Source organism: Schistocerca nitens, chromosome 11 (genome assembly GCF_023898315.1).
Source record: "Schistocerca nitens isolate TAMUIC-IGC-003100 chromosome 11, iqSchNite1.1, whole genome shotgun sequence".
Taxonomy (NCBI): domain Eukaryota; kingdom Metazoa; phylum Arthropoda; class Insecta; order Orthoptera; family Acrididae; genus Schistocerca; species Schistocerca nitens.
Window position 1 is genome coordinate 192465583 of NC_064624.1, and position 26656 is coordinate 192492238.

Consider the following 26656-nt stretch of genomic DNA (forward strand, 5'->3'; position numbering starts at 1 on the left):
AGGTTGGGGATGATGTGATTCTGTAACATATCGGCATACCTCTCACACGTCACGGTAGCAGTTTTGCTGTCCAGCGCCATCTGTCGGACATTTTGTGAACTTTGTTTTTTTTTTGTTTCTAATAAAACCCCATGTCATTGCAGGCATGTGTGTCAATTTTTACCTCTCTATCTACATTATTCCGTGCTTTATTAAGGTTTCAAATTTATACTGACTTTTTGATCACCCGGTACATGGATACTCCGCAAATCACATTTAAGTGCCTGGCAGAGGGTTCATCGAACCACCTTCACAATTCTCTATTATCCCAATCTCGTATTGCGCGCGGAGAGAACGAACACCTGTATCTTTCCGTACGAGCTCTGATTTCCCTTATTTTATCTTGGTGATCGTTCCTTCCTATGCAAGTCGATGTCAACAAAATATTTTCGCATTCGGAGGAAAAAGTTGGTGATTGGAATTTCGTGACACGATTGAAAAACGCCTTTCTTTTAACGATGTCCAACCCAAATACTGTATCATTTCTGTGACACCCTCTCCCATATTTCGCGATAATACAAAACGTGCTGCCTTTCTTTAAACTTTTTCGATGTATTCAGTCAGTCCTATCTGGTAAGAATCCCACACCGCGCAACAGTATTCTAAAAGAGGACGGACAAGCGTAGTGTAGGCAGTCTCCTTAGTAGGTCTGTTACATTTTCTAAGTGTCCTGCCAATGAAACGCAGTCTTTGGTTAGCCTTCCCCACAACATATTCTGTGTTCCTTCCAATTTAAGTTGTTCGTAATTGTAATACCCTGGTATTTAGTTGTATTTACGGCTTTTCAATTAGACTGATTTATCGTGTAACAGAAGTTTAACGAGTTCCTTGTAGCACTCATGTGGATGACCTCAAACTTTTCGTTATTTAAGGTCAACTGCCACTTTCCGCACCATTCATATACCTTTTTTAAATCGTTTTGCAGTTTGTTTTGATCTTCTGATGACTGAATTAGTCGATAAATGACAGCGTCATCTGCAAACAACCGAAGACGGCTGCTCAGATTGTCTCCCAAATAGTTTATACAGATAAGGAACAGCAAAGGGCCTATAACACTACACCTTGGAGAACGCCAGAAATCACTTCTGTTTTACTCGATGACTTTCCGTCAGTTACTACGAACTCTGATCTCTCTGACAGGAAATCACAGATCCAGTCACATAACTGAGACGGTATTCCATAAGCAGGCAATTTCACTACGAGCCGCTTGTGTGGTACGGTGTCAAAAACTTTGCGGAAATCCAGAAATACGGAATCGATCTGAAATCCCTTGTCAATAGCACTCAACACTTCATGTGAATAAAGAGCTAGTTGTGTTTCACACAAGAACGATGTTTTCTACACCCATGTTGACTGTGTGTCAATAGTTTTCTACGAGGTAACTCACCCTAGTGCTAGCGACAAAAATCTCCCATGGTCAGACACAGTAAAATACCTTGGCATCAAGTTAGATAAGAGGATGACATTTCCCATCAATAAAGACAATAGAATAAACATGCCTGCAGGGCAGTTATCGGTTAGCCAAGGTATACGAGCTACAAGTTCAACTAACTGTTCACTGGGTGGAGAGAAGTAAGCACGAACGGTCCATGAGGGTCACCTTTAAATATTTTTCTTTTTACGTGGAATCTTAGAAGTACCAACAATGCCGCTGTTCATAAAGTCTCTCTCTGCAGTGCCGTATGATTGTTAGCTGCACGTGTCGTATACCGCATTGAATATACCGAAATGAAACTCAGTAAAATACAAGTTATTAATTTACTGAATATTCATTTTTACTCACAAATTTTCACATTAAATTTTGAAAGTGTCTCCCCTGTTGTTCAGTACACAACTGAATTCGTCGAATCATGTTTCCAAACACAAGCTGTAACATTTCTTCTGTAACAGAAGCAGTGAAAGTGGATATTACAGTTTTCAGTTCACCGATGGATTTTGGACGGTTTTTACAGACAGTTGCTTTCGCTGCACCCCAGAAGAAAAAGTCAGGTGGTGTTAGGTCAGACGATCGTAGAGGCCAAAGTCCCTGTGAAATTATGCGATCACCAGAAACGTCAGCAAGCAGTGACATTGAAACGCGATCTGCATGCGCGGTTGCACCATCTTGTTGAAAATAACCGTTCAGTATTTCACTTAACGCAAGTTCTACGAATGGTTCAAATGGCTCTGAGTACTATCGGACTTAACTGCTGTGGTCATCAGACCCCTAGAACTTAGCACTACTTGAACCTAACTAACCTAAGGACATCACACACATCCATGCCCGAGGCAGGATTCGAACCTGCGGCCGTAGCGGTCGCGCGGTTCCAGACTGTAGCGCCTAGAACCGCTCGGCCACAGAGGCCGGCCTTCTACGAATGGGTACAGAATATCACTGCAGTATCGTTGTGCGTTTATTGTTTCGTTGAAAAATACGGGACTCACAACCCGACGTCTAGAAACTGCAATCACAACTGCTATTTTCACAGAATGAAGTGGTTGCTCATGAATACACAATGGATTTGCAGTACTCCACATACGAACCCTTGACAATAATACAGTCTCTTGCCATGATCAGTATTTTTCAGTTCTTGCACGACTGTCATTTTGTATGGGAAAAGTTCAAATTTTTTTCCTTACAGCTGTGTGGGACGTTCCGACACTAACATCGATTTCCTGGGCGAGTTTTCTTACTGACTTGTTCGTGACTCGTGGACATTTTATCGGAAAATTCGAGTTGTTTATACTCAGACAAAACGCTAGGACGACCACTTCTCGGTGAATCTGTCACTGAACCCGTACTTCAAAATTTGTTAAGGGGCTCCGGAACGCCCTATACTTGCAATGTTAAAATAACGCTTATAAATTACATCTTTCCTCACAAAGTATTTGAAGTAGGAACTTGAACTTTTTACAGATTATTTATTGGAATATGGGCTACAACTTAACACAGGGATTTTACAAAATTTTAGTTCAGTTATTAAAGATGATTTTTTTTCAATTGTAATGAAAATTCACAACATTTTTTTGCAATTTTTTATTTATATATTCAAAAATATACAGTTTTTTGGAAAAAGGCTGTGTTAAATTATGCAGAAGGTACTGTGTAACATTTACTGAAAGTTTGAAACAAATATGTTTGGAAGATACTTAGAAAACATGTAATTAGTATGAGAAAATAAAAGTTTTGGGAATCGAGCGACAAAGATTGGATTAACTTTTTAGTGCATTCCAGGTCCATAGGATGGATTATCTTCATCCTCTGCAAACTCCTCCTCCAGCTTCCTCTTGTTCCTCCTCCTGTTTACTCTTGCTTGTATTTCTAGACTCTTTACAGCCCTGTCTGCAGCCCGAAGGCGTTCCTTGTCTAAAGCAAGCATCGCTCGTACCATGTTAGAACCTATCTTCATTCCCATATCTCTAAATACCTTGCACCTTACAATGTTGCCATCATTGAAAGTCGCAACATCATCATACACACCAAAAGTGAAGTGTTTCTATTCCAACAAATACAGTCTTGGGGATTCTCGACCATATAACACTATTTACACTTTCATTGGGGTTTTGGGTTTTTCCGTGAATACACATTTTCAACAGTTCAGGTGCTGCTAAGTCTCTGAAAATAGGTTATATCACCTCCATTATTGCATGAGGCAGACTATGCTTATGAGTGTACACTTCACCAGTTAGCAATCCTTTGTTATATTTACACCAACTGTCTTCTTCTTTGGGACACAAGCTATGTTGGGGATTTTCATCGTCTTTATTGTTTACAGTAATAACACATACCTTTGGCTTTCCAACATTTCTCCTTTTCTTAAAAGCCTTCAGAGGATTTCTAATAACTTTACTTTTACTCATTATTATACTTCAACAAAACAGAGACTCAAGAAACAGAATTATTTACGAATATTTTCGAGATAACGACAGAGTAAATAAACATGAAACAATCGACAATCACACCAGCGATATATATTGAACCATCACAGGTTAGCCACAACACATACTTTATCTCACATCACTAAAATGTACCTGATGAACACGGACGTTAATAATAACACCATTTGACAGCAGTTTAACAGCGCCACAGTAGGTCACGCCCATGTAGAACACATTTAAAAAATAGTTGTAGTCTTTGGAATTGAATAAATTATATATCTATTAAAAGGTAATAGTCTGCAGATTCAGAAAACGCAAAAAAGTAAAAATTGAACTTTTCATGATTTTGAGCCTTTCCGTAGCCCCTTAATCAGATCTCAGCACAGTATCGCGATGTGGGAGTGTTGTCTCCGGGAAAACTGAATTAAACGTTTGACGAACTGAAACTGTGTATTTACCGCCAGCTTTGAACACTTGTTCGACTAGAAACACGTTCTTCAAAGGTTAGCATTTTAACAGCGACAAAAACGAAAGAAACGAACAAAGGAACTAAACTTACACGTTCACGTGAACACGTAACGACACACACCAACGATAATACTGACGCTGGCTCAGATAAGCGAAACAGTGGAATGTCGGGAGATTCCACTTGAAGGGAAGTAACCCAGGCAGGCGAACAATCATAAGGCACGCGCGGCTAACAATCATACGGCACTACGGAGAGACTTTTTGAACACCCCGTATTATGAAAGGATAGTTGCCACTGCCCATACAACGGAGATACTGGGTCGCAGATAGGCGCAACGAAAAGACTGACACAAAACAAGCTTTCGGCCAACGAGGTCTTTGTCAAAAATAGAAAACACACACACACTCACGCAAACGCAACTCGAAAAGCATTTGACTCAGTACTACACACACGCTTTATCACGGAAAAGAACAATCGTATGGTGTGTTAAGCAAAGTTTATGTGACTGGACTGAGGATTTTTTTTTGGGAAGAAGGTCGTTGCACATTCTCTCGGATGTAGGTCATCTACAGACGCGCAGGTAATTTCGGCTGTGCTCCAGAGTGTCGTCCTTCCTGTCCACTTTGTACGCTGAGTGTCCCTGGACGGCTGGTCAATATTCTGAGATGCGACATTTACTTATTTGTTTATTTCTCAAGTAAAGACCTGGTGGCTATTATTATAAAATGGCTCCGAGCACTAAGCGACTTAACTTCTGAGGTCATCAGTCGCCGAGAACTTAGAACTAATTAAACCTGACTAACCTAAGGACATCACACACATCCATGCCCGAGGCAGGATTCGAACCTGCGACCGTAGTGGTCGCTCGGCTCCAGACTGTAGCGCCTAGAACCGCATGGCCACTCCGGCCGCCAAATTGTGTGATTCTACATCTTATATATATTCAGTTTTATTACTAGTACATTTTTTGTTGAAAATTTTTCAAAAGGGTAAATAAAAAACATATGCATAGTTTTCTTTAAGCTTTTTGCTAACTTAGATAATGATAATAAATAAGATACATAATAGGTTGTAGATGAATTTTAAACTAAAATTAAAAGTGTATCTAATGGAAGAAATAAGACAATTTTACTTAGACATGATGTGACATTCTTCCCTTTATACCTTTGAAGTAATAAAGTCTGGCAAACATGGGCTTTAAAATGCAGACCTGAAATTTAGTCGTATAATAATCTTTGCTTCTCTGGATGTTCTGGAAAACTATTGCAGATACACGTCTGGGATATGTATTGTTAGATTCACCAGGCCAATACCACCAAAATAAATAGAAATCGTGCTTACTTCAACCTCGTACAGTTTTGGAATGGCTTCATACACTATTGGCCATTAAAATTGCTACACCACGAAGATGATGTGCTAAAGACGCGAAATTTAACCGACAAGAAGAAAATGCTATGGTATGCAAATGATTAGCTTTTCAGAGCATTCACACAAGGTTGGCGCCGGTGGAGGCACCTACAACGTGCTGACATGAGGAAAGTTTCCAACCGATTTCTCATACACAAACAGCAGTTGACCGGCGTTGCCTGGTGAAACGTTGTTGTGATGCCTCGTTAAGGAGAAGAAATGCGTACCATCACGTTTCCGACTTTGATAAAGGTCGGATTGTAGCCTATCGCGATTGCGGTCTATCGTATCGCGACATTGCTGCTCGCGTTGGTCGAGATCCAATGACTGTTAGCAGAATATGGAATCGGTGGGTTCAGGAGGGTAATACGGAACGCCGTGCTGAATGCCAACGGCCTCGTATCACTAGCAGTCGAGATGACAGGCATCTTATCCGCATGGCTCAAACGGATCGTGCAGCCACGTCTCGATCCCTAAGGCAACAAATTGGGACGTTTGCAAGACAACAGCCATCTGCACGAACAGTTCGGCGACGTCTGCAGCAGCACGGACTATCAGCTCGGAGACCGTGGCTGCGGTTACCCTTGACGCTGCATCACAGGCAGGAGCGCCTGCGATGGTGTACTCGACGGCGAACCTGGGTGCACGAATGGCAATCCGTCATTTTTTCGGATCAATCGAGGTTCTGTTTACGGAATCACGATGGTCGTATCCGTGTTTGGCGACATCGCGGTGAACGCACATTGGAAGTGTGTATACGTCATCGCCACACCGGCGTATCACCCGGCGTGATGCTATGGGGTGCCGTTGGTTACAGGTCTCGGTCACCTCTTGTTAGCATTGACGGCACTTTGAACAGTGGACGTCACATTCCAGATGTGTTACGACCCGTGGCTCTACCCTTCATTCGATCCCTCCGAAACCCTACATTTCAGCAGGATAATGCACGACCGCATGTTGCAGGTACTGTACGGGCCTTTCTGGATACAGAAAATGTTCGACTGCTGCCCTGGCCAGCACATTCTCCAGATCTCTCACCAACTGAAAACGTCTGGTCAATGGTGGCAGAGCCATTGGCTCGTCACAATACGTCAGTCACTACTCTTGATGAACTGTGGTATCGTGTTGAAGCTGCATGGGCAGCTGTACCTGTACACGCCATCCGAGCTCTGTTTGACTCAATGCCCAGGCGTATCGAGGCCGTTATTACGGTCAGAGGTGGTTGTTCTGGGTACTGATTTCTCAGGATCTATGCACCCACATTGCGTGAAAATGTAATGACATGTCAGTTCTAGTATAATATATTTGTCCAATGAATACCTGTTTATCATCTGCACCTCTTCTTGGTGTAGCAATTTTAATGGCCAGTAGTGTAGTTCTGTCGCAGGCTGCCAGCTGGTGTGGCCGAACGGTTCTAGGGACTTCATCAGTCTGCATCCGCGCGACTGCTACGGTCGCAGGTTCGAATCCTGCCTCGGGCATGGATGTGTGTGATTTCCTTAGGTTAGTTAGGTAGTTCTAAGTTCTAGGGGACTGATGTCCTTAGATGTTATGTACCATAGTGCTCAGAGCCATTTGAACCATTTTTTTTGCGCAGGCTGTTGACCGCCGTTTGCTCGGATGCATTGCACGTCAAGAGGCTGTGGTTAGGTTGGCATACGAGTGTAAATTTAGCGATCCAAAACGCGTTGTCTGCCGTGGTTCAATCATTGCTCATTTTAAATCAGCTGTGGACAGAGAGCTTTCGACATCGGCCCCCGTTGCATGAACAGCATTTCAGCGGCCATGTCAACTGACCCGGCGTACTTGCGTGTCGCCTTGAATTGAGCGGTAGTCGATGTGACAACGATGTAGCTCTAAGTGACAGCCGTCAGCTATCAAGTAATTTTAAACGGACTGTAGCGGTTTGGTCACACAACGCGACACACCCAGCTCCTTGTGACTGCTTGTAGCACATTACACGGAAAGATAGTCCGAGGTTGACCGCAACCGGTATTTCTAAAACAAGCTATACATAATGCGGGAGTCTATAATTACGCAGAGATGACGGTGGGCAGCTGCCAACCAGTCGAAAGATTGATGACGAAGAAGACGACAAAAACATCTACATCTACATCTACATTTATACTCCGCAAGCCACCCAACGGTGTGTGGCGGAGTGCACTTTACGTGCCACTGTCATTACCTCCCTTTCCTGTTCCAGCCGCGTATGGTTCGCGGGAAGAACGACTGTCTGAAAGCCTCCGTGCGCGCTCGAATCTCTCTAATTCTACATTCGTGATCTCCTCGGGACGTATAAGTAGGGGGAAGCAATATATTCGATACCTCATCCAGAAACGCACCCTCTCGAAACTTGGACAGCAAGCTACACCGCGATGCAGAGCGCCTCTCTTGCAGAGTCTGCCATTTGAGTTTGTTAAACATCTGCGTAACGCTATCACGGTTACCAAATAACCCTGTGACGAAACGCGCCGCTCTTCTTTGGATCTTCTCCATCTCCTCCGTCAACCCGATCTGGTACGGATCCCACACTGATGAGCAATACTCAAGTATAGGTCGAACGAGTGTTTTGTAAGCCACCTCCTTTGTTGATGGACTACATTTTCTAAGGACTCTCCCAATGAATCTCAACCTGGTACCCGCCTTACCAACAATTAATTTTATATGATCATTCCACTTCAAATCGTTCCGCACGCATACTCCCAGATATTTTACAGAAGTAACTGCTAGCAGTGTTTGTTCCGCTATCATATAATCATACAATAAAGGATCCTTCTTTCTATGTATTCGCATACATTACATTTGTCTATGTTAAGGGTCAGTTGCCACTCCCTGCACCAAGTGCCTATCCGCTGCAGATCTTCCTGCATTTCGCTACAATTTTCTAATGGTGCAACTTCTCTGTATACTACAGCATCATCCGCGTAAAGCCGCATGGAAATTTCGACACTATCTGCTAGGTCATTTATATATATTGTGAAAAGCAATGGTCCCATAACACTCCCCTGTGGCACGCCAGAGGTTACTTTAACGTCTGTAGACGTCTCTCCATTGATAACAACATGCTGTGTTCCGTTTGCTAAAAACTCTTCAATCCAGCCACACAGCTGGTTCGGCAATGAAAGAAAACCATTTTTTGCAATAAAGTCTTTCGTTGTTTTTCAAAATGCTCGCTCTGACTCTGGTACGTCAAAAACATGCTTATTGACGCGGTGGAAATAGATGGCCACTCATTTTTTTGTTTGACATGTGGGAACTGAAGAGTTCTTTGGGCGATGATTCAGGTGATAACAGGCAATGAGACATTTTGTTCGTGGGTTTTTCCGCTATTGAATCAAATTTCTGAAGAGCTGCGAAGCAGGTGTCATTGCAAGATGCTTCATGCGACGCTTTCCGCAGTTTTACCTGGTTTCGTCGATCACTTGTGGCAAGCAACTTGTTGTGTGCCATTCAGAATTATTTGGTCTTCTATTCCCTAAAAGTCGGCCACTGTGGCCAAGCGGTTCTAGGCGCTACAGTCTGGAACCGCGAGACCGCTACGGTCGCAGGTTCGAATCCTGCCTCGGGCATGGATGTGTGTGATGTCCGTAGGTTAGTTAGGTTTAAGTAGTCCTAAGTTCTAGGCGCCTGGTGACCTCAGATGTTACGTCCCATAGTGCTCAGAGCCATTTGAACCATTTTGAACCATCAGAACAAAATCGCTTTGGTTCAGTACGAGACGCTTGGACACTTCCCATGTTGAGAGCCCTTCCTGGCACAAAATAACAATGTGGACGCGGTCGAACCGCGGTATTGACCGTCTAGGCATGGTTGAACTACAGATAACACGAGCCGTGCACCTCGTTCCTGGTGGAATGATTGGAAATGTCGGACCGCCTCTGCATAATAGGCGCCGTTCATGCATGGTTGTTGTATTTCGTGAAATATTCATAGTGATCACCGACTCGTACAGGAAATTTATTTTCTTTGTTATGAGACCCGTGTGTTAACTGCAGCACCCAGCATTCGCTACCGAGACCAGACAGACAGCAAGTGGTCACGCTTTCTGCTCCGGCGTGCGGAGTGAGCGGTAAGTGTGAGTGTGAGTGTGTGTGTGTGTGTGAGAGAGAGAGAGAGAGAATGTGCGCGACTGTACGGCGTTGCCTTCCAGTTGACCTCCAATGTTCTCGCCGACCTTGCTTTCCGTCGAGTGCACCACGTTTCCGTCACAGCTGGCCAGGCTGCAGATGTAACGGACTGGCACTGAAAAGTCTTGGTAAATATCATCCACATGGAAATGATTTTATTTCACGACTGCCTAGTTCTCATGTCCACGCATGTCTACATTGACACTGTGAGTACGGACGGGCAAACGAGATCGTGAATATGGAAACGCGTAGCTGTGTGTTGCGGTCTCCAAACCGCGTACAGCAGGTTGTCGCACGGATTATGTGGGAATACGTAGACTAGCAGCGTTGAGCGAACAGAATTTCGCGAAATCACGAAATAAGCTTCCGCTCCTGGTCTCCCAGAGAAATATCATTGCGTACGAGTTCAGTATTTCTAATGGCAACTTCGTTGATAATTTGTATCTCTCCATCTTGACTAATTTCGTACTCATCGAGGCATTGGCTTAGTTTCAGGAAATACACTACTGGCCATTAAAATTGCTACACCAAGAAGAAATGCAGATGATAAACGGGTATTCACTGGACAAATATATTATACTAGAACTGACATGTGATTACATTTTTACGCAATTTGGGTGCATAGATCCTGAGAAATCAGTACCCAGAACAACCACCTCTGGCCATAATAACGGCCTCGATATGCCTGGGCATTGAGTCAAACAGAGCTTGGATGGCGTGTACAGGTACAACTGCCCATGCAGCTTCAACGCGGTACCACAGTTCATCAGGAGTAGTGACTAGTGAATTGTGACGAGCCAGTTGCTCGGCCACCATTGACCAGACGTTTTCAGTTGGTGAGAGATCTGGAGAATGTGCTGGCCAGGGCAGCAGTCGAACATTTGCTGTATCCACAAAGGCTCGTACAGGACCTGCAGCATGCGGTCGTGCATTATCCTGCTGAAATGTAGGGTTTGGCAGGGATCGAATGAAGGGCAGAGCCACGGGTCGTAACACGTCTGAAATGTAACGTCCACTGTTCAAAGTGCCGTCAGTGCGAACAAGAGGTGACTGAGACGTGTAATCAATGGCACCCCATACCATCACGCCGGATGATACGCCAGTATGGCGATGACGAATACACGCTTCCAATGTGCGTTCACCGCGATGTCGCCAAACACGGATGCCGAACCTGGATTCATCCGAAAAAATGACGTTTTGCCATTCGTGCACCCAGGTTCGTCGTCGAGTACACCATCGCAGGCGCTCCTGTCTGTGATGCAGCGTCAAGGGTAACCGCAGCCACGGTCTCCGAGCTGATAGTCCGTGCTGCTGCAAACGTAATCGAACTGTTCGTGCAGATGATTGTTGTCTTGCAAACGTCCCCATCTGTTGACTCAGGGATCGAGACGTGGCTGCACGATCCGTTACAGCCGTGCGGATAAGATGCCTGTCATCTCCACTGCTAGTGATACGAGGCCGTTGGGATCCAGCACGGCGTTCCGTATTACCCTCCTGAGCCCACCGATTCCATATTCTGCTAACAGTCATCGGATCTCGACCAACGCCAGCAACAATGTCGCGAAACGATAAATCGCAATCGCGATAGGCTACAATCCGACCTTTATCAAAGTCGGAAACGTGATGGTACGCATTTCTCCTCCTCACACGAGGCATCACAACAACGTTTCACCAGGCAACGCCGGTCAACTTGTGTTTGTGTATGAGAAATCGGTTGGAAACTTTCCTCATGTCAGCACGTTGTAGGTGCGGCCACCGGCGCCAACGTTGTGTGAGTGCTCTGAAAAGCTAATCATTTGCATATCACAGCATCTTCTTCCTGTCGGTTAAATGTCGCGTCTGTAGCACGTTACCTTCGTGGTGTAGCAATTTTAATGGCCAGTAGTGTATGTGTCAGTCATAGATCTTTATGGATACGTAAATGATACTCTTCCAAGATGTTTCGCTAGTTACAGAAATCCACAGGGTGACAATTATTGAGCTATACGGCATCAGCCGCTGAATTGTCAGAACATCGATGCTGTCGATGACCTCCTGAATGGCTATTTTCATCTCAGCAACGGTTTTGGAGTTACTGCTGCACACCTTGTCTTTAATGCAGTCCCACAAAAAGGAGTCGCATGTGTTCAGATGCGGAGAATATGGCGGCCAATAGAGGCCCATACCAGTGGCCTCATGGTACCCCAGAGCCAGAATGCGGTCCCCTAAGTGCTCCTCCAGGACGTCAAACACTCTCCTGCTTCGACGCGGTCGAGCTCCGTCTTGCACGAACCACATCTCGTCGAAATCAGGGTCACTTTGGATAATGGGGATGAAATCATCTTCCAAAACCTTCACACACTGTTCGGCAGTCACCGTGCCATCGAGGAATATCGCTCCGATTATTCCGCGACTGGACACTGCACACCACAGAGTCACCCGTTGAGGGTGAACGGACTTCTAGATTACGAAATGCGGATTCTCGGTCCCCCAAACGCGCCAAATTTGATTACTGACTAACCATACTAATTCCCGTCATGCCTTGCGGCCAACTGTGCAGTTTGAACGTCCTAAGGGAGACCGTCAAGACATTATGACGATTTTATTTCATTTAGTTCAATAACTGTCACGCTGTAGATAGTGGCTGTGCATTTTAAGAGCATAAAATAAAAAATTAAGTCACTGGTATGACAGGAAGGATCATTCGACGCAAAAACATCTCGCACACACGGGCTTTAAAGTGCGTACCTTACGGGCTATTGAGCACTTACTCGTCTTCGATACTGTGAAACACATCTCTTCCGCTACAAGATCTTTGCTTTCCATATTGTTTTAAAACAACAAAATATGGTACAGTAAACGTGGTGCATATCTTAAAAGCTATGAGCACTTGTTCATGTTCGCTACTGTAAAACACATCTCTTCTACTGAACAAGAGGTCATAGCTCTCATTCTAGAGCTTATGTTTGCCAGAAATTTTTTTGTTTTTTTTTTTAATCCATACCAGCTCGTCCCAATATATGGAAAGGAAAATGCTTGCTGTAGAAAGGATTTATTTCGCAGTTTGGAAGATTAAGACGTGCTTACAGCTCTGAAGGTACGCATTTTAGATCCAATATTTACTAGACTTTTTTTTGTTCCCAATGATAGTTCCTGTCATATCTCTGAATACTGACCATTCCTCCTCAGTCACCCTCTATAACTGGTAATGGTGACAGATAAAATGTCGAAAGGGAATGAATCAGCTGGTGATAATGAAATGATACATTAAAAGCAGCGAACGAATATTGCATATTTGGACAGCACTATGGCCAAAGTAGAGACGATAAAAAATTCAGGTTGTCAACAGGAAGAAATGGGTTTCTGAAAAAAATTTTGTCAAATATAAATTTAAGCGTTAGGAAGTTTTTTGTGAAGATATTTGTATGGAACTGGAACGTGGATGACGAGCAGTTCAGACAGAAGGTTGTGAAATAGTGATGCCACACAGGAAAATACTTAAGATTAGGTGAGTACATCGTGTAACTAATGAGGAGTTGTTGAACGAAACTGGCGCAAAATTAAATACAGAGTGTCCCAGAAATGTTGCGACGAGCTTCGACGTGTTGCAGGGGATAAACTGCTGATGGAAACCCGTGTCCGAGGTCATCATCCACCGAGGCAACAGAGCACACAGCCTTTCATGGTAAACACGGCCGTCCTATGCAGCACCTAGCTCCATCGTTTCCTCTAGCGATCGTGGCAGTAAATCGCGATCACTGAAAACAAACAACATTGCGAGTCGTTCGTGTACGATCCGTCAGCGTACAGAGTCACGTTTGCTGCCGAAGGGGTGAGGTTGCGGTAGGCGCCGGACAGTCTATAGCGTCATTGGATGACGTTTCGTGGCACGGGTTCGATTTGTTTCTCAAGATACCTTCAACAAGCCCTCGAAATTTGCCGCAACATTTCTGGGACACCATGTACACGGCACAACTTGACTAAAAGAAGAGATCGGTTGACGGGAATACATGAATTGTCCATTTGGTGACCAGACAGCCAGTTACTGGTACCTGAAAATGACCTAGTACTAAAGTTATGCAAAACTACGGAAACAAACTGAAAACCAATACCTGAAGGTGGCAGTGTCTCATTTCAGAAACAATCTCACTGTCTGTATTACTAAGTCAGTAACACCTTCCGACGGAAGAGTGTACCAGTATTTTGCGTGACGAAATCAGTTATTGACAAAACAAACTTGAAATTACGTATAATTAGAGGCCCAGCGCTCCTATACATGCCGTCAATACTGAATCACACCAATTTGCCCTCAAGAGAGCAGTGTGTCACGTTAAAACGCTTCGGACATTAGCCTCAATATCACATAATAACGTCTGTAAGCAACAGCTTTATAATTCTACAGATAAAACATACGGCCTCCACTGGAGAAACCTGATATTACAGTCGCACAGATCGCATGTTTCATTTCACGCAAGCGCACAACGTAATCAGTGTTAATGGGGAACATAGTATTAACTGAATCGAATATGTGTCCACTAATGAAAATTTGTTCGTAGCCGGTAGTCGAATCCTTGATATACTACTTAACAATTAACAATTAGACTATTTAAATATGTCTCCAAGAATGACTAAAACTTTGTCACTGACGATCCCACCTATGATTTCACTTCCAGATGTTCTACCACGAATCATGTGTGAACAGAATAGCAACAACGGGGAAACGGAGTCTCGCGAAAGCAGGAAGAGTTAGTATGGCACAGAAATTTTATTACGTTGATTTCAGCACTTCTGAGAAAGGCTTAACTGATATTTCGAGTCGTTACATGTTGACTGAGTTCATCCTCATCGAGTCATTGATTTAATTTCAGTAAATACAATTGAATTCATGTTAATTTATATCTCGATCGGTGGTTACATAAATGATAAATTTCCACAATGTTTTATTAGCTGCAGAACACTGAAAAAGTGTTTTAATTATTATTGTAGAATTTAGATATGAACATTTTTAATAGCTCACTAATATGTTGATCCCCCTCTTCTGACGATTTATCAGTTTTAAAAATAATAAAAAGTTTTAATTAAATGCTTCGTTACCCTAAGAAGTCATAGACAATCCGTAGAACGTAGAGATACCTGTACCGTCTACGCAAGAAAAAAAAAATCAATTTCTCGGTTAAAGCAACATCATTACGAACGAATGTAAATTTTGAACATGTACTAACTATAGATACTTGCAAAGTTTTCAAATAAATGTAACATCTCCGTATCATCTCCTAAAAACTCGTTAACTCTTTGGCGATGGCTGTATGACTTACATTAAAAATGCCTTTCATTTCTTGATTGAACCAATTTGATTCGAACATGTATCAGTCTATATAGATTTTTCACGTCCATTAACAGAAGACTTATAAAGTTTTTAAATAAATAACTTTAACCTATAACGACCTAGGAAATCTGTTACTCATGAGAGATGGTTGTATGGCTTACATGAAAGTAATATCACCTCTCATTTCTTGACTGATTGAATTTTATTACGAATGCGTGCGAACAAAGGTAAATTTTGCAGATCTACAGTATCAGTCGAAGACGTGCGGTAAATATAAGTGTCTGTTATCACTTATAACAGGACACTTATTTATAATTTTCTCCTCAGATCTCACGTTGTCACATACAGTTCACAACACTGAGCTGTATATTTAACGTAAGACACAGGAGTTCTACACATATTAAAAAAAAAAAAAAAAAAAAAAAAAAAAACCACGAACTTTAACAAATTTAACAGCCCTGCTGGTAAGAACTATGTAGAAATCTAACAGGCGATTCGTAGCACTTTTTACTGTGCACCAAGAAATGTAATAAAATATAGAAAAGAACAAAGAAACAGCTGACAGTGCCCAGAAGAGAAAGCACAAGGAACGGAAGAGTACTCACTTTATAACCGTCTGCTTCATGCTGTTGGTCATCGCCGTTGGAGAATTAAAGAGATCGAAGCTCCTCTGAGCTCCGAACAATTAACGGTTAAGAAATAAGTGCCCCTTTCCGCGTTTTATCACAGTTTATCAGCGTAGAATTTATTTTCGCCGCGTCCCGGAAATGTGTTTCTCGGTTTAGAAACCTGGAACGTCAGTTGCACGACGTGCGAAGCAACAATGCGTTATTCGTACAGTCGCCGTCAAAGCTCTTCGATACGAGAGTCAGAGACGTGTCTACGGCAGCAAAGATAATAATTAACTCCCGCCGCCTGTTGCTTCCGACGGCGATTGTCGAGCACTGCGATGGAAAGGCGCCGGCCTGCAGTACTTGTAACGTCAGGCGACAGCCAATGGCGTCGCGTCGGGTCGCGCGCCGTCAAATGGAGGAGTTGGCGCGGCGGCGGAAAGGAGGGGTAGTGGAAGGGCGCGGGGGGTGGGGGGGTGGGGGGAAGACAGTCGCTCGGCGGCGTCTTGGCCGGAAACAGTTGACGGCCCGGTTGCATTCTAAACACAAGAGGCCCCATCAGAATGCCGCGTTGCTAGCGCCTTGATTAGACCGACTCCGTGAGTTGGAAAACGCAGCCGCGGGCCCTTTTAAGCTTCGTCAACATAGACGAGCGCGCGCATTAGCCAAGTTCAACGCCTCTTCAAGGACAGTTTTACGTAACCCAAATAGGAATGCGCTATCGGTGACGGGCCTGTTAGGAAAAGATCACAGATTAGATGAGAAACTTTTACTATCTGATACAACGAATGATTCACCCTCGGACAGAATATACACCGCTACTGACGTTCGTGACGTATTCAGATTGTCAGCTGCCCCTGCAACTGACCCCACACCACAAGTTTCACAGGCAATGAATGCTCTTACCGTTCTTTTCAAAATCTCAGTCAACCACAGCCACTATCGCAAGAGAATCAGCGTTTACTTAGTCTTTGGAATAGCTTACCCCCTCCTCTGCCTCTTATTCTCATAACTATCATCGCCATCATCATCACCAGCTGTGTATCATCAGAAACACTATTACCAAAATCATCACAGCCATCACCACTACCACCAACAACCACCACCTTAGTCACTGTCACCACCACCTCCACCCTCTTCATCAGTGTCATCACACTCATCATTACTACAAGTCCGGAGCCGCGGGACTGCTACGGTCGCAGGTTCGAATCCGGCCTCGGGCATGGGTGTGTGTGGTGTCCTTGGGTTAGTTGGGTTTAAGTAGTTCTAAGTTCTAGGGGACTTATGACCTAAGATGTTGAGTCCCATAGTGCTCAGAGCCATTTGAACCATTTGAGCCATTACTACAAGTAACATATTCATCACCACCACCACAACCACCACTATTACCATCATCACGATCAACATCAGCACTTTCATTGGTAATACTATAGACACCATTACCACCACCACCATCAGTATCATCATCATCATCACCAGTTACTACTCATCAACACTAGTACCACCATCCCAACCACTATAACTGTCTTTAACACCATAATCTGCACCACCAGACTCATCATTGCTATAGTTACCATATTCATTACCACCATCATAGCTATAACTACTACAGTCATCATGACCAACATCAACACTTTGATCATCGGTACTATTATCACTACCACCATCATCATTTCACCACCATCATCATCACCAGTACATTCGTCATCATCTGCAGCGAATCACTATCATATTCATTACTGCCATCACAGCCTTAATTACTATCATAACTATACTCAGCTTCAGGACTCCCATCAGCAGTACTATCAACACAGTAAGCTTCCCATCATCACCATTACTACTAACCACTGCCACCATTACTGCCATTATCATCATCACCATTACTGCACTCATCACCAGCAACGACATCCCCATCTCCAACAGTCATCAACACGGCGATCTCCACCAACACCATCATCACATCCATAAGTTCTGTTGTTAATGCAGTTTCAGTCTGAAGACTGTTCTGATGCTACTCTATCCTGTGCAACCCTTTTCATCTCTGAGTAACTACTGAAACTTACACCCATTTGAATCTGCTTACTGTATTCGTTACTTGGTCTCCCTTTATAATTTTTACACCCGACTCCCCCCACTTGCCTCCAGTACTAAATTGGTGATCCCTTAATGACTCAGAATGTGTCCTGTCAACCAGTACCTTCCTCTATTCAGGTTGGTCATAAATTTCTTTTCTCCACAATTCTGAGCAGTACCTCCTCATTAGTTACATGATCTACCCACCTAATCATCAGCTTTCTTTGTACCACCATATTTCAAAAGCTTCTCTTTCCTTCTTCTCTAAACTCTTTATTGTCCATATTTCACTCCCCTGTGTGGCTACATTCCAGATAAATACTTTCATAAAGGCTTCCTAACACTTGAACCTATATTCAGTTTTAACAAATTTCTTCTTTTCAGAGACGTTTTTCTTGCCACTGACAGTTTACATTCTATAAGCTCTCTAGTTCGGCCAACACCACTTATTTTGCTGCCCAAATAACAAAAATCATCTACTAATCTTAGTTTCTCATTCACTAATCTAATTCCCTCAGAATCACCTGATTTAATTCGACTACAGTTATCCTTGTTTTGCTTTTAATGATGGTCATCTTACATCCTCCTTTCAAGAAACTGCCCATTCTGTTCCACTGCCGTTCCAAGTCCTTCACATCGTCTGAGAGAATTACAATTTCGTCAACAAACTCGAAGTTTTTATTTCCCCAGGGAACGTCTGACACCAGACGAGTGTAACCCCTATGTTTGCGTGGTAGAGTAATGGTGATGTACGCATACGTGGAGAACTTGTTTGCGCAGCAATCCCTGACATAGTGTAGCTGAGGCGGAATAAGGGGAACCAGCCCGCATTCGCCGAAGCAGATGGGAAACTGCCCAAAAACCATCCACATCTCGCTCCAGAAATCCGTGCGTTAGACCGCTCGGCTAACCAAGCAGGCCACGCTGACCTTACGCACAAGATGTCAAGTGGATAAAAATAGCGCATTATAAAAGGTTCATCACCACTGAAATATTTAAAAACAAACAGCACCTTGTGCAACAGGCTCTGTCCGTATACACTGAAAGGAGTGTACTGGGTCACACCTGTATCTGGCACCCGAAGATGATTTGAATATTAATGTAAACTAAACTGAAACTACGATACACACATCAACTGAAGTTTTGCATCACCTCAGTTTCGGAACCTGTACAGAAAATTGGAACAGAGATCAGCATAAACATCATTTCCACCCTTTTCATTGCTCACGGAAACCACACATTGCATGATGATCACTGTACAGCGACACCTTCAGTGGTGGTGGTCCAGATTGCTGTACACACCGATCCTCTAATACCAAGTAGCATGTAACGCGGGAAATGCATATCCTCCTATTTCCATCTGCTGCTCTATAAATTTTTTTTCTTATTTTGTTACCTGAAGATATGACATTTCTGTGTCTTTATATATTGTAATTGTTTTACTGTATATATATATATATATGTGTGTGTGTGTGTGTGTGTGTGTGTGTGTGTGTGTGTGTGCATTTATGTTGGTTTGTTTTGTGAATATTATTTGTATTTATACGCTGGGTCTGGCCTAGGGAAAACTACGCTATCGAACGAATACATCGATAGGTCGTGTGGAGAACCAAAGTGTTTAGGACCTTTGGTAGTGTTAACTCTGCCGCGTGGAGCGCGGGCAGAGCGGAGTCTGGCTGGGGTGGTGCGGTGGAGAGGTGTGTTGTGTGACGCTCCCGCGAGTTGCCGCGCTTTCGGGGTTGGGCAGCATGTAATTGCGTTCAACTTGCGATGATAGTTTCTGACACGGTGTCGCGGACGGGAAGCATTAGCTGGCGCACATCAGGAGCCCGTTTCGCCTGGTGACCGTGTCGAGAAGAAGGCGCGCCAACATCCAGCTTCTGCAACAGCGACGGCCGACAATGAGTGACTGTCGCCACCTCCTCGATCGACGACTGCAAACCTTCAGTCAACCAACAAGGAAGACTGGAAGCACGTAAAGTTTTAGAACTGTATGGCAGACCTCAGCTTTTCAAACTGTTCAAATCACAAAATTACAGCAACGTAGCATGAGCCTTTGTTGCTCATTGTCCCAATTGCATTACCAAGCAGGGTCCCTTCCTTTTCCGGAATGAACCCGAGTGTCGTTGAAATTCAAACGCCAGCATCATTCGATTTCACTGCTTTAATTTCAAAGTTCAGTTAAGGTATTCATAGCTGGCTACAATATTTAGATTACACAGTCACAAATTAAGAGTGCGAGTTTTGTTACCGTATTTTACCTTACCTGTGACTGCAGCTCAGCTTGGTACGTACTAAATTTTACTATTGTTAATTGTTCAGAATCATTTAATTCAAGATCAAAGTTAAATCTCCTATTTCTAAATTGCGTAGATTCAAGTAGCTTTTGAAATGATTGTTGAGGTAGTCCAAGACTAACCGTATTTTACTGAATTTCGATGTGCTTCAGAAAGAAAGCTCACTATTAACTTCAGTCACTAAATTAACTTTCAATTTTCCGGTTTTATTAATTCTTTTGCTAAATTAAGTCAGAGTGTAGCGAAATTTATTACTTCTGACAAACTTTCAGTTTTCACACTACACGTGTCAACCTTCAGTTGCCACACTTCTAGTGCTAATTATATGTGTAATAACCTTTCTTCTTCAGTTACTATAGTAATTGTCCTTAGGACTGGCGACCGTAATTTCTCCCAAATCTCAAATATCTAATTACCGCTAGTTAATTGTTAACGTAACGGCCGCACATTTACTTTCTTTATTAACTTTACCCCTTTTCAAAATTAATTTCCACCAGTTTCATTTGCATTTTTCCTTTCATTTAGATGTAACCCTTTCCTCCCTCTTTACCGACAAATTAACTTCCGTGACGATTGCTTTTTCCCAAATTTCCATTAGGTACACGCGGTTTAATTTTTCACTGTCATTAAGGTCGATAAGTGAGGGGGAGGTTACAAGCACGTGCTCTTGCAATGATGCATACCTATATTCGTCGCGGCATACTATCCACAAGTTCATCAAGACACTGTTGGTCCAGATTGTCCCACTCCCCAACGGCGATTCGGCATGGTTGGTGGGTCATGTCGTCCATTAACAGCCCTTTTCAGTACATCCCAGGCATGTTCGATAGGGTTCGTGTCTGTAGAACATGCTGGCCACTCTAGTCGAGCTCGTTCACAAGATGTGCACGATGGGGGCGCGAATTGACGTCCATGAAGACGAATGCCTCGCCAATATGCTGCCGATATGGTTGCACCATCGGTCGGAGGATGGCACTCACGTATCGTACAGCCGTTACGGCGCCTTCCATGACCACCAGCGGCGTACGTCGGCCCCACATAATGCCACCCCAAAACAGCAGGGAACCTCCACTTTGCTGTACTCGCTAGACAGTGTGCGTAAGGCGTTCAGCTTGAGCGGGTTGCCTCCAAACACGTCTCAGACGATTGTCTGGTTGAAGGCATATGCGACACTCATCGGTGAAGAGAACGTGATGCCAATCCTGAGTGGTCCATTCGGCAGGTTGTTGGGCCCATCTGTACCGCACTGCACGGTGTCGTGGTTGCAAAGGTGGACCTCGCCATAGACATCGGAAGTGACGTTGCGCGTCATGCAGCCTATCGCGCACAGTTTGAGTCGTAACACGACGCCCTGTGGCTGCACGAAAAGCATTATTCAACATGGTGGCGTTGCTGTCAGGGTTCCTTCGAGCCATAATCCGTAGGTAGCGGTCATCCACTGCAGTAGTAGCCCTCGGGCGGCCTGAGCGAGGCATGTCATCGACAGTTCCTGTCTCTCTGTATCTCCTCCGTGTCCGAACAACATCGCTTTGGTTCACTCCGAGGTGCCCGGACTCTGTGCTTGTTGAGAGCCCTTCCTGGCACAAAGTAACAATGCGGACGCGATCGAACTGCGGTATTGACCGTCTAGGCGTGGTTGAACTACAGACAACACGAGCCGTCTACCTCCTTCCTGGTGGAACGACTGGAACTGATCAGCTGTCGGACCCCCTCCGTCTAATAGGCGCTGCTCATGCATGGTTGTTTACATCTTTGGGCGGGTCTAGTGACATCTCTGAACAGTCAAAGAGACTGTGTCTGTGATATAATATCCACAGTCAACGTCTGTCTTCAGTTCTGGGAAGCGGGGTGATGCAAAACTTCTTTTGAGGTGTGTATTATAAACGATGTATGTCTTTGAGAGGCTTTATAAAGCGGAACACTGACTGCGCACCAACGACTTAAAATTTCATAGAGTGGCTGAGATACTAGTTACAGCGCTCCTAGCGTCAACCAACGCTAACTCGGCCGCCATGTTCTCCTTAGTCAAAACATTAGGAAAGCGTTACTGTTGTTTGTGTTGGAAGTGTGTCAGCTGTTCTGATATTACTGCAATATTTAACTTTTCTAGTTGACTTTTTTGTTACAAAATATAAAGTCAACATGCCTGCAGTGTGTTCGGCGTTCAACTACACAAATCGCAGCGATAAAACAACAAATATTTCATATAATAAGTAAGTATATTAGTACCGAAATACGACACACGTTTTTTAATGTTTATTAAAGAGTCATTTGCATTGCAACTGTAATTATGCTTAAGACAAATGCAGGAAAGTAATTTATTTATCGTTGATTACAGATTTCCTTTAAAAGATAAGGAAATTACAAAAAGATGGGTTATAAATATGAAGCGAGAAAACTGGTTTCCTACTACAGCCAGTTACCTCTGTTCAGCTCATTTTGAAGAGAAATATATGTACCACACAAATGTCCAGAGGCGCCTTTTGTCAAAAGCAGTACCTACTATCTTTAACTTTCCACCACATTTACAAAAGCAAGATAAAGTATTACGACCACAACCCAGAAAGTGTGCTGTTACAGTGACATCATTAGCACAAAGTAAGTCAATAATTTAATTTTACTCCGTGTTCTTATTACTTTGAATTACATACTTTCTATTATAATCTTATGGTGTAACTCTGTTATAAACTTATGATGTAACTGCATTCTTTCAGTGCCTGTCGGGCCCATATCTGTTTCTGCTGACGACAATTACTGTCTCCTAAGCCCTAAGAAGTTGAAAGCACAATATAACAGAGTACAAGCAGAGAATGTGCGACTAAAGAAGCGGATAAAGCAAATGAAGCAACTTAGTGTACGACACAAAAGAAGAATAGTGCAGTTACAGACTTTAGTTGCTGGTTTGAGAAGAAGGCTATGTAGTTCAGTTTCTTATATGTTAAACAGTGAACATGTAGTTGGTTTGTTGAAGGAGCTATTGGAACTTCAGTGCAGTGCTAAAGTATGCCATTATTCTCAGCAAATAAGGAAATTTGCCCTGACCCTACACTTTTATTCTGCCAAGGCATACAGCTACTTACGAAAATTTGTGAAATTACCCCACCCAAGAACGCTTCGCCGTTGGGCAATGTAACACATATTTCAAATAAATTCTCGTTCACTGTGTACTGGTTTTTAAGGCTTTGACTTTTTACTTTGAAATAGCTACAAAAATATCGCATTTCTGCGGCCGTTACTGTTTCTAATAGTTAACCACAGCATGTTTAGAAGTTTCACCGTAAGATTCTGGTGGTACCTGTTCTAATTGCATTAATTTATGGGCAACAAGTAACGTTATAGTGGATGGACAGACTTATTTGAGTTATCTACATCGAAAAGTTTAGCCATATTTCGACAAAAACATCCCTTTTTGCTGTCAGTGTACACTGAAATCACTGCTGTCTATTGCTTGTTTTAGAAAAAATCTAGTATGGGCTATTTCAAATAAGTCAAACGCAGTTACAAGGGGGCGGGACACAGCAGACGAATGACTTGACTAAAGAAAACATGGCGGACAGAACTTCAATTTGCTTCAAACATGGCGGACCTATAGCCACTCTATGAAATTTTAACTCGTTGCTGCGCACGGTCGAAAAGCCAAAGATAGTGCTTCTGGTCTAAGATGGTAGTGTAGATGTACGAGAGCGCTTGGCCCACAGTTGTTGTTGGTAGCAGTCTGTGGGGGAAAGACGATGGCGAAGGCAGTTTTTGTGGGGTGCTGTGTGAAGCCACCAAGTGTTAGATTAATTTAGATATGTCAATACTGTTCAACTTGGAAGCAGAAGTCATCATGCAAGCAAGTTAATCATATTAAATAACTGTGGTTTTCGTTTTTGAAAGCCTGTTAGTATAGATGAGTGGGCTGATAATTTGTAATTGTTGAGTAACCCCAGAATGCACGTGGACTGTTTCGATAAAAAGGCTAGTTAGGTATTTCATTTTTGCAATGCTTCTAAGATTTGTTAACAGAACTATATGTACATCACCCTAGGCAAAAGAGGGGGGGTCATAAAAACATTAGTGGATAGGGCCAATAATATTTGTGAACCAGGCTACTTACAAGAAGAACTAAATCATTTACGAATGGCCTTTGCAAAAAATGGTTATACGAAAAACGAGATTAACCGAGCACTTCACCCAAATACAAAAATGCCTAAAAATAGGAGACAGCAAGAACCATCAGCTGGAAAAGTATTTCTTCCGTTCATCCATAATATCACGGATCGCATTGGGAAAGTACTAGCCAAGTTTCACGTAGAGACCATTTTCAGACCTACTAAGAAAATTAGTGAATGCCTAAGATCAACAAAAGATGCTCGTCACCCCCTAGCCACCCCAGGGGTATATAAAACTCCGTGCAGTTGTGGCAGGGTTTACATAGGAACTACAAAATGAAGCATCAATACACGGTTGACGGAGCACAAAAGAAACTGTCGCTTGGGACATATCGACAAATCGGCAGTAGCGGAACATGTTTTTAAGGATGGAGATCACGAAATAAAATTTGGTGAGACAAGCGTGCTAGCGAGGACGTCGCATTATTATACACGTATGTATAGAGAGGCAATTGAAATCCACAAACATCAATACAATTTTAATCGTAAAGAAGAAGGATTAAAATTGGATAAGATATGACGGTCGACGTTGCATCAATCACGTGACAATCGATTGCTTGCAATCGAGAGAACAGACGATAGCCAGAGACAGCTGCACATCGACGCCACGTGACGTGCGGTGGCGCCCCCTACGATATCCATATAAGCGGCGGCCCCAGCTCCTAGCAGCCAGTCGTTGACTCACCTCCGAAGATGTTCTCCGTAGTTGAGAACGAAACGTCAGGGAGAAGAAGTTCTACAGATCGACCACGGCAACTTAGCCCGGAAGTGTTTATTGATGAAGACGCCGGCCGTGAAAGCCTACATGGAATGAGAACTATATGTAATTTGATGATTTGCATTTATACTGGTTTAATGAGGTTAGATAATACTTCCTATTTAAATCTCATTGTTTGTGAATGAATTGTGAGTGAAGTAACTTCAATTGTCAGATTTTTTGAAAAGACAAACTTAACTTGCAATACAATTTTGCTAAAAAAAACTCAGTGTTAGTAATTCACAACGATCAGTATTGCCTCCCTGTCCAGGTCATATGTTTTTTTAAAAAAGTTGGATTTTCCATAAACGTTCTCGTTTATCAGCCAAATTTATTTCATGTGCATTTCAAGTATTATGGCCAGCATTGTAGACTGCTGAGCCTGGAGCTAGCTAGTATAATTATATTTTTTTTATGAGAGACCAGAATATATCGCGTTCCACCGTTCATGTTTTAGAGGTAAGACAATTTTAATTTATTGTTATGTGCCCAGGGACCAAGGGTATGACTTTTGAACAGGGCCAAGTCTGGAACCGCGCGACCGTTACGGTCATAGGTTCGACTCTTGCGTCAGGCATGGGTGTGTGTGATGTCCTTAGTTAGGTTTAAGTAGTTCTAAGTTCTAGGAGACTGACGACCTCAGATATTAAATCCCATAGTGCTCAGAGCCATTTCAACAGGGCCAGATGATTCAATACCTAAGGAGCTGAATGTGTTTTTGCAGTGACTGTATGTCTTTATTGGTTCAAAATGGTTCAAATGGCTCTGAGCACTATGGGACTTAACATCTGTGGTCATCAGTCCCCTGGATTTAGAACTACTTAAACCTAGCTAACCTAAGGACATCACACACAACCATGCCCGAGACAGTATTCGAACGTGCGACCATAGCAGCTGCGCGATTCCGGACTGAGGCGCCTAGAACCGCTCGGCCACAGCGGCCGGCCTCTTTATTAGTACCGGGAGTTGCGTTGCCCAATCAGTTTGTGTCAAGTTTTGCTGACAATAACACAGAGTAAGCATACCACTTGCAGTTACAACTCGCTACACGATAATTCGACTTCAGTACCCATTCCACAGATAATTCATTCAACGTAATCGTAAAGTTATTTAATTCACTATAAAAGAAAGTTACAGTAGTCAAAGTTAATTATTTACAAAAGAAAGTTACAAAATATTGCTCGTAGTTGCTTGTTAGATAACACAGCCATGGTACACAGTAGCACAACTGTTTACATATTCTGGACATACTGTAAACAGTGCGAATTCACTTTAAATGGCTATAAGATATAAGTGACAGGCATTGTTGCAAATAAGCAAATAATAGCTGTCAGTTGAACCTTATGCTCTCCGTCTTCAGGCCACAAGTGGCCCATCGGGACCATCCGACCGCCATGTCATCCTCAGTGGAGGATGCGGATAGGAGGGTCGTGGGGTCAGCACACCGCTCTCCTGGTCGTTATGATGGTATTCTTCGACCGGAGCCGCCACTGTTCGGTCGAGTAGCTCCTCAATTGGCATCGCGAGGCTGAGTGCACCACGAAAAATGTCAACAGCGC

The 26656-nt window shown here is 43.3% G+C and overlaps 1 protein-coding gene across 4 annotated transcripts in view; it reads right to left on the minus strand.

The window, feature by feature from the left end:
- The window catches only part of LOC126213477 (neprilysin-2-like), a 614003-nt gene that overhangs the window by 328708 nt on the left and 258639 nt on the right, over positions 1-26656 (minus strand). Inside the window, exon 1 of one of the 4 annotated variants that reach the window (XM_049941252.1) lies at positions 15811-16181. The exons of the other annotated variants lie outside the window; for them this stretch is intronic. Coding sequence (XP_049797209.1) covers positions 15811-15842 — 32 coding nt within the window. The 5' untranslated portion in view covers positions 15843-16181. Of the gene's footprint in view, positions 1-15810; positions 16182-26656 lie in introns of those variants that run through there. 4 annotated transcript variants of the gene reach the window in all.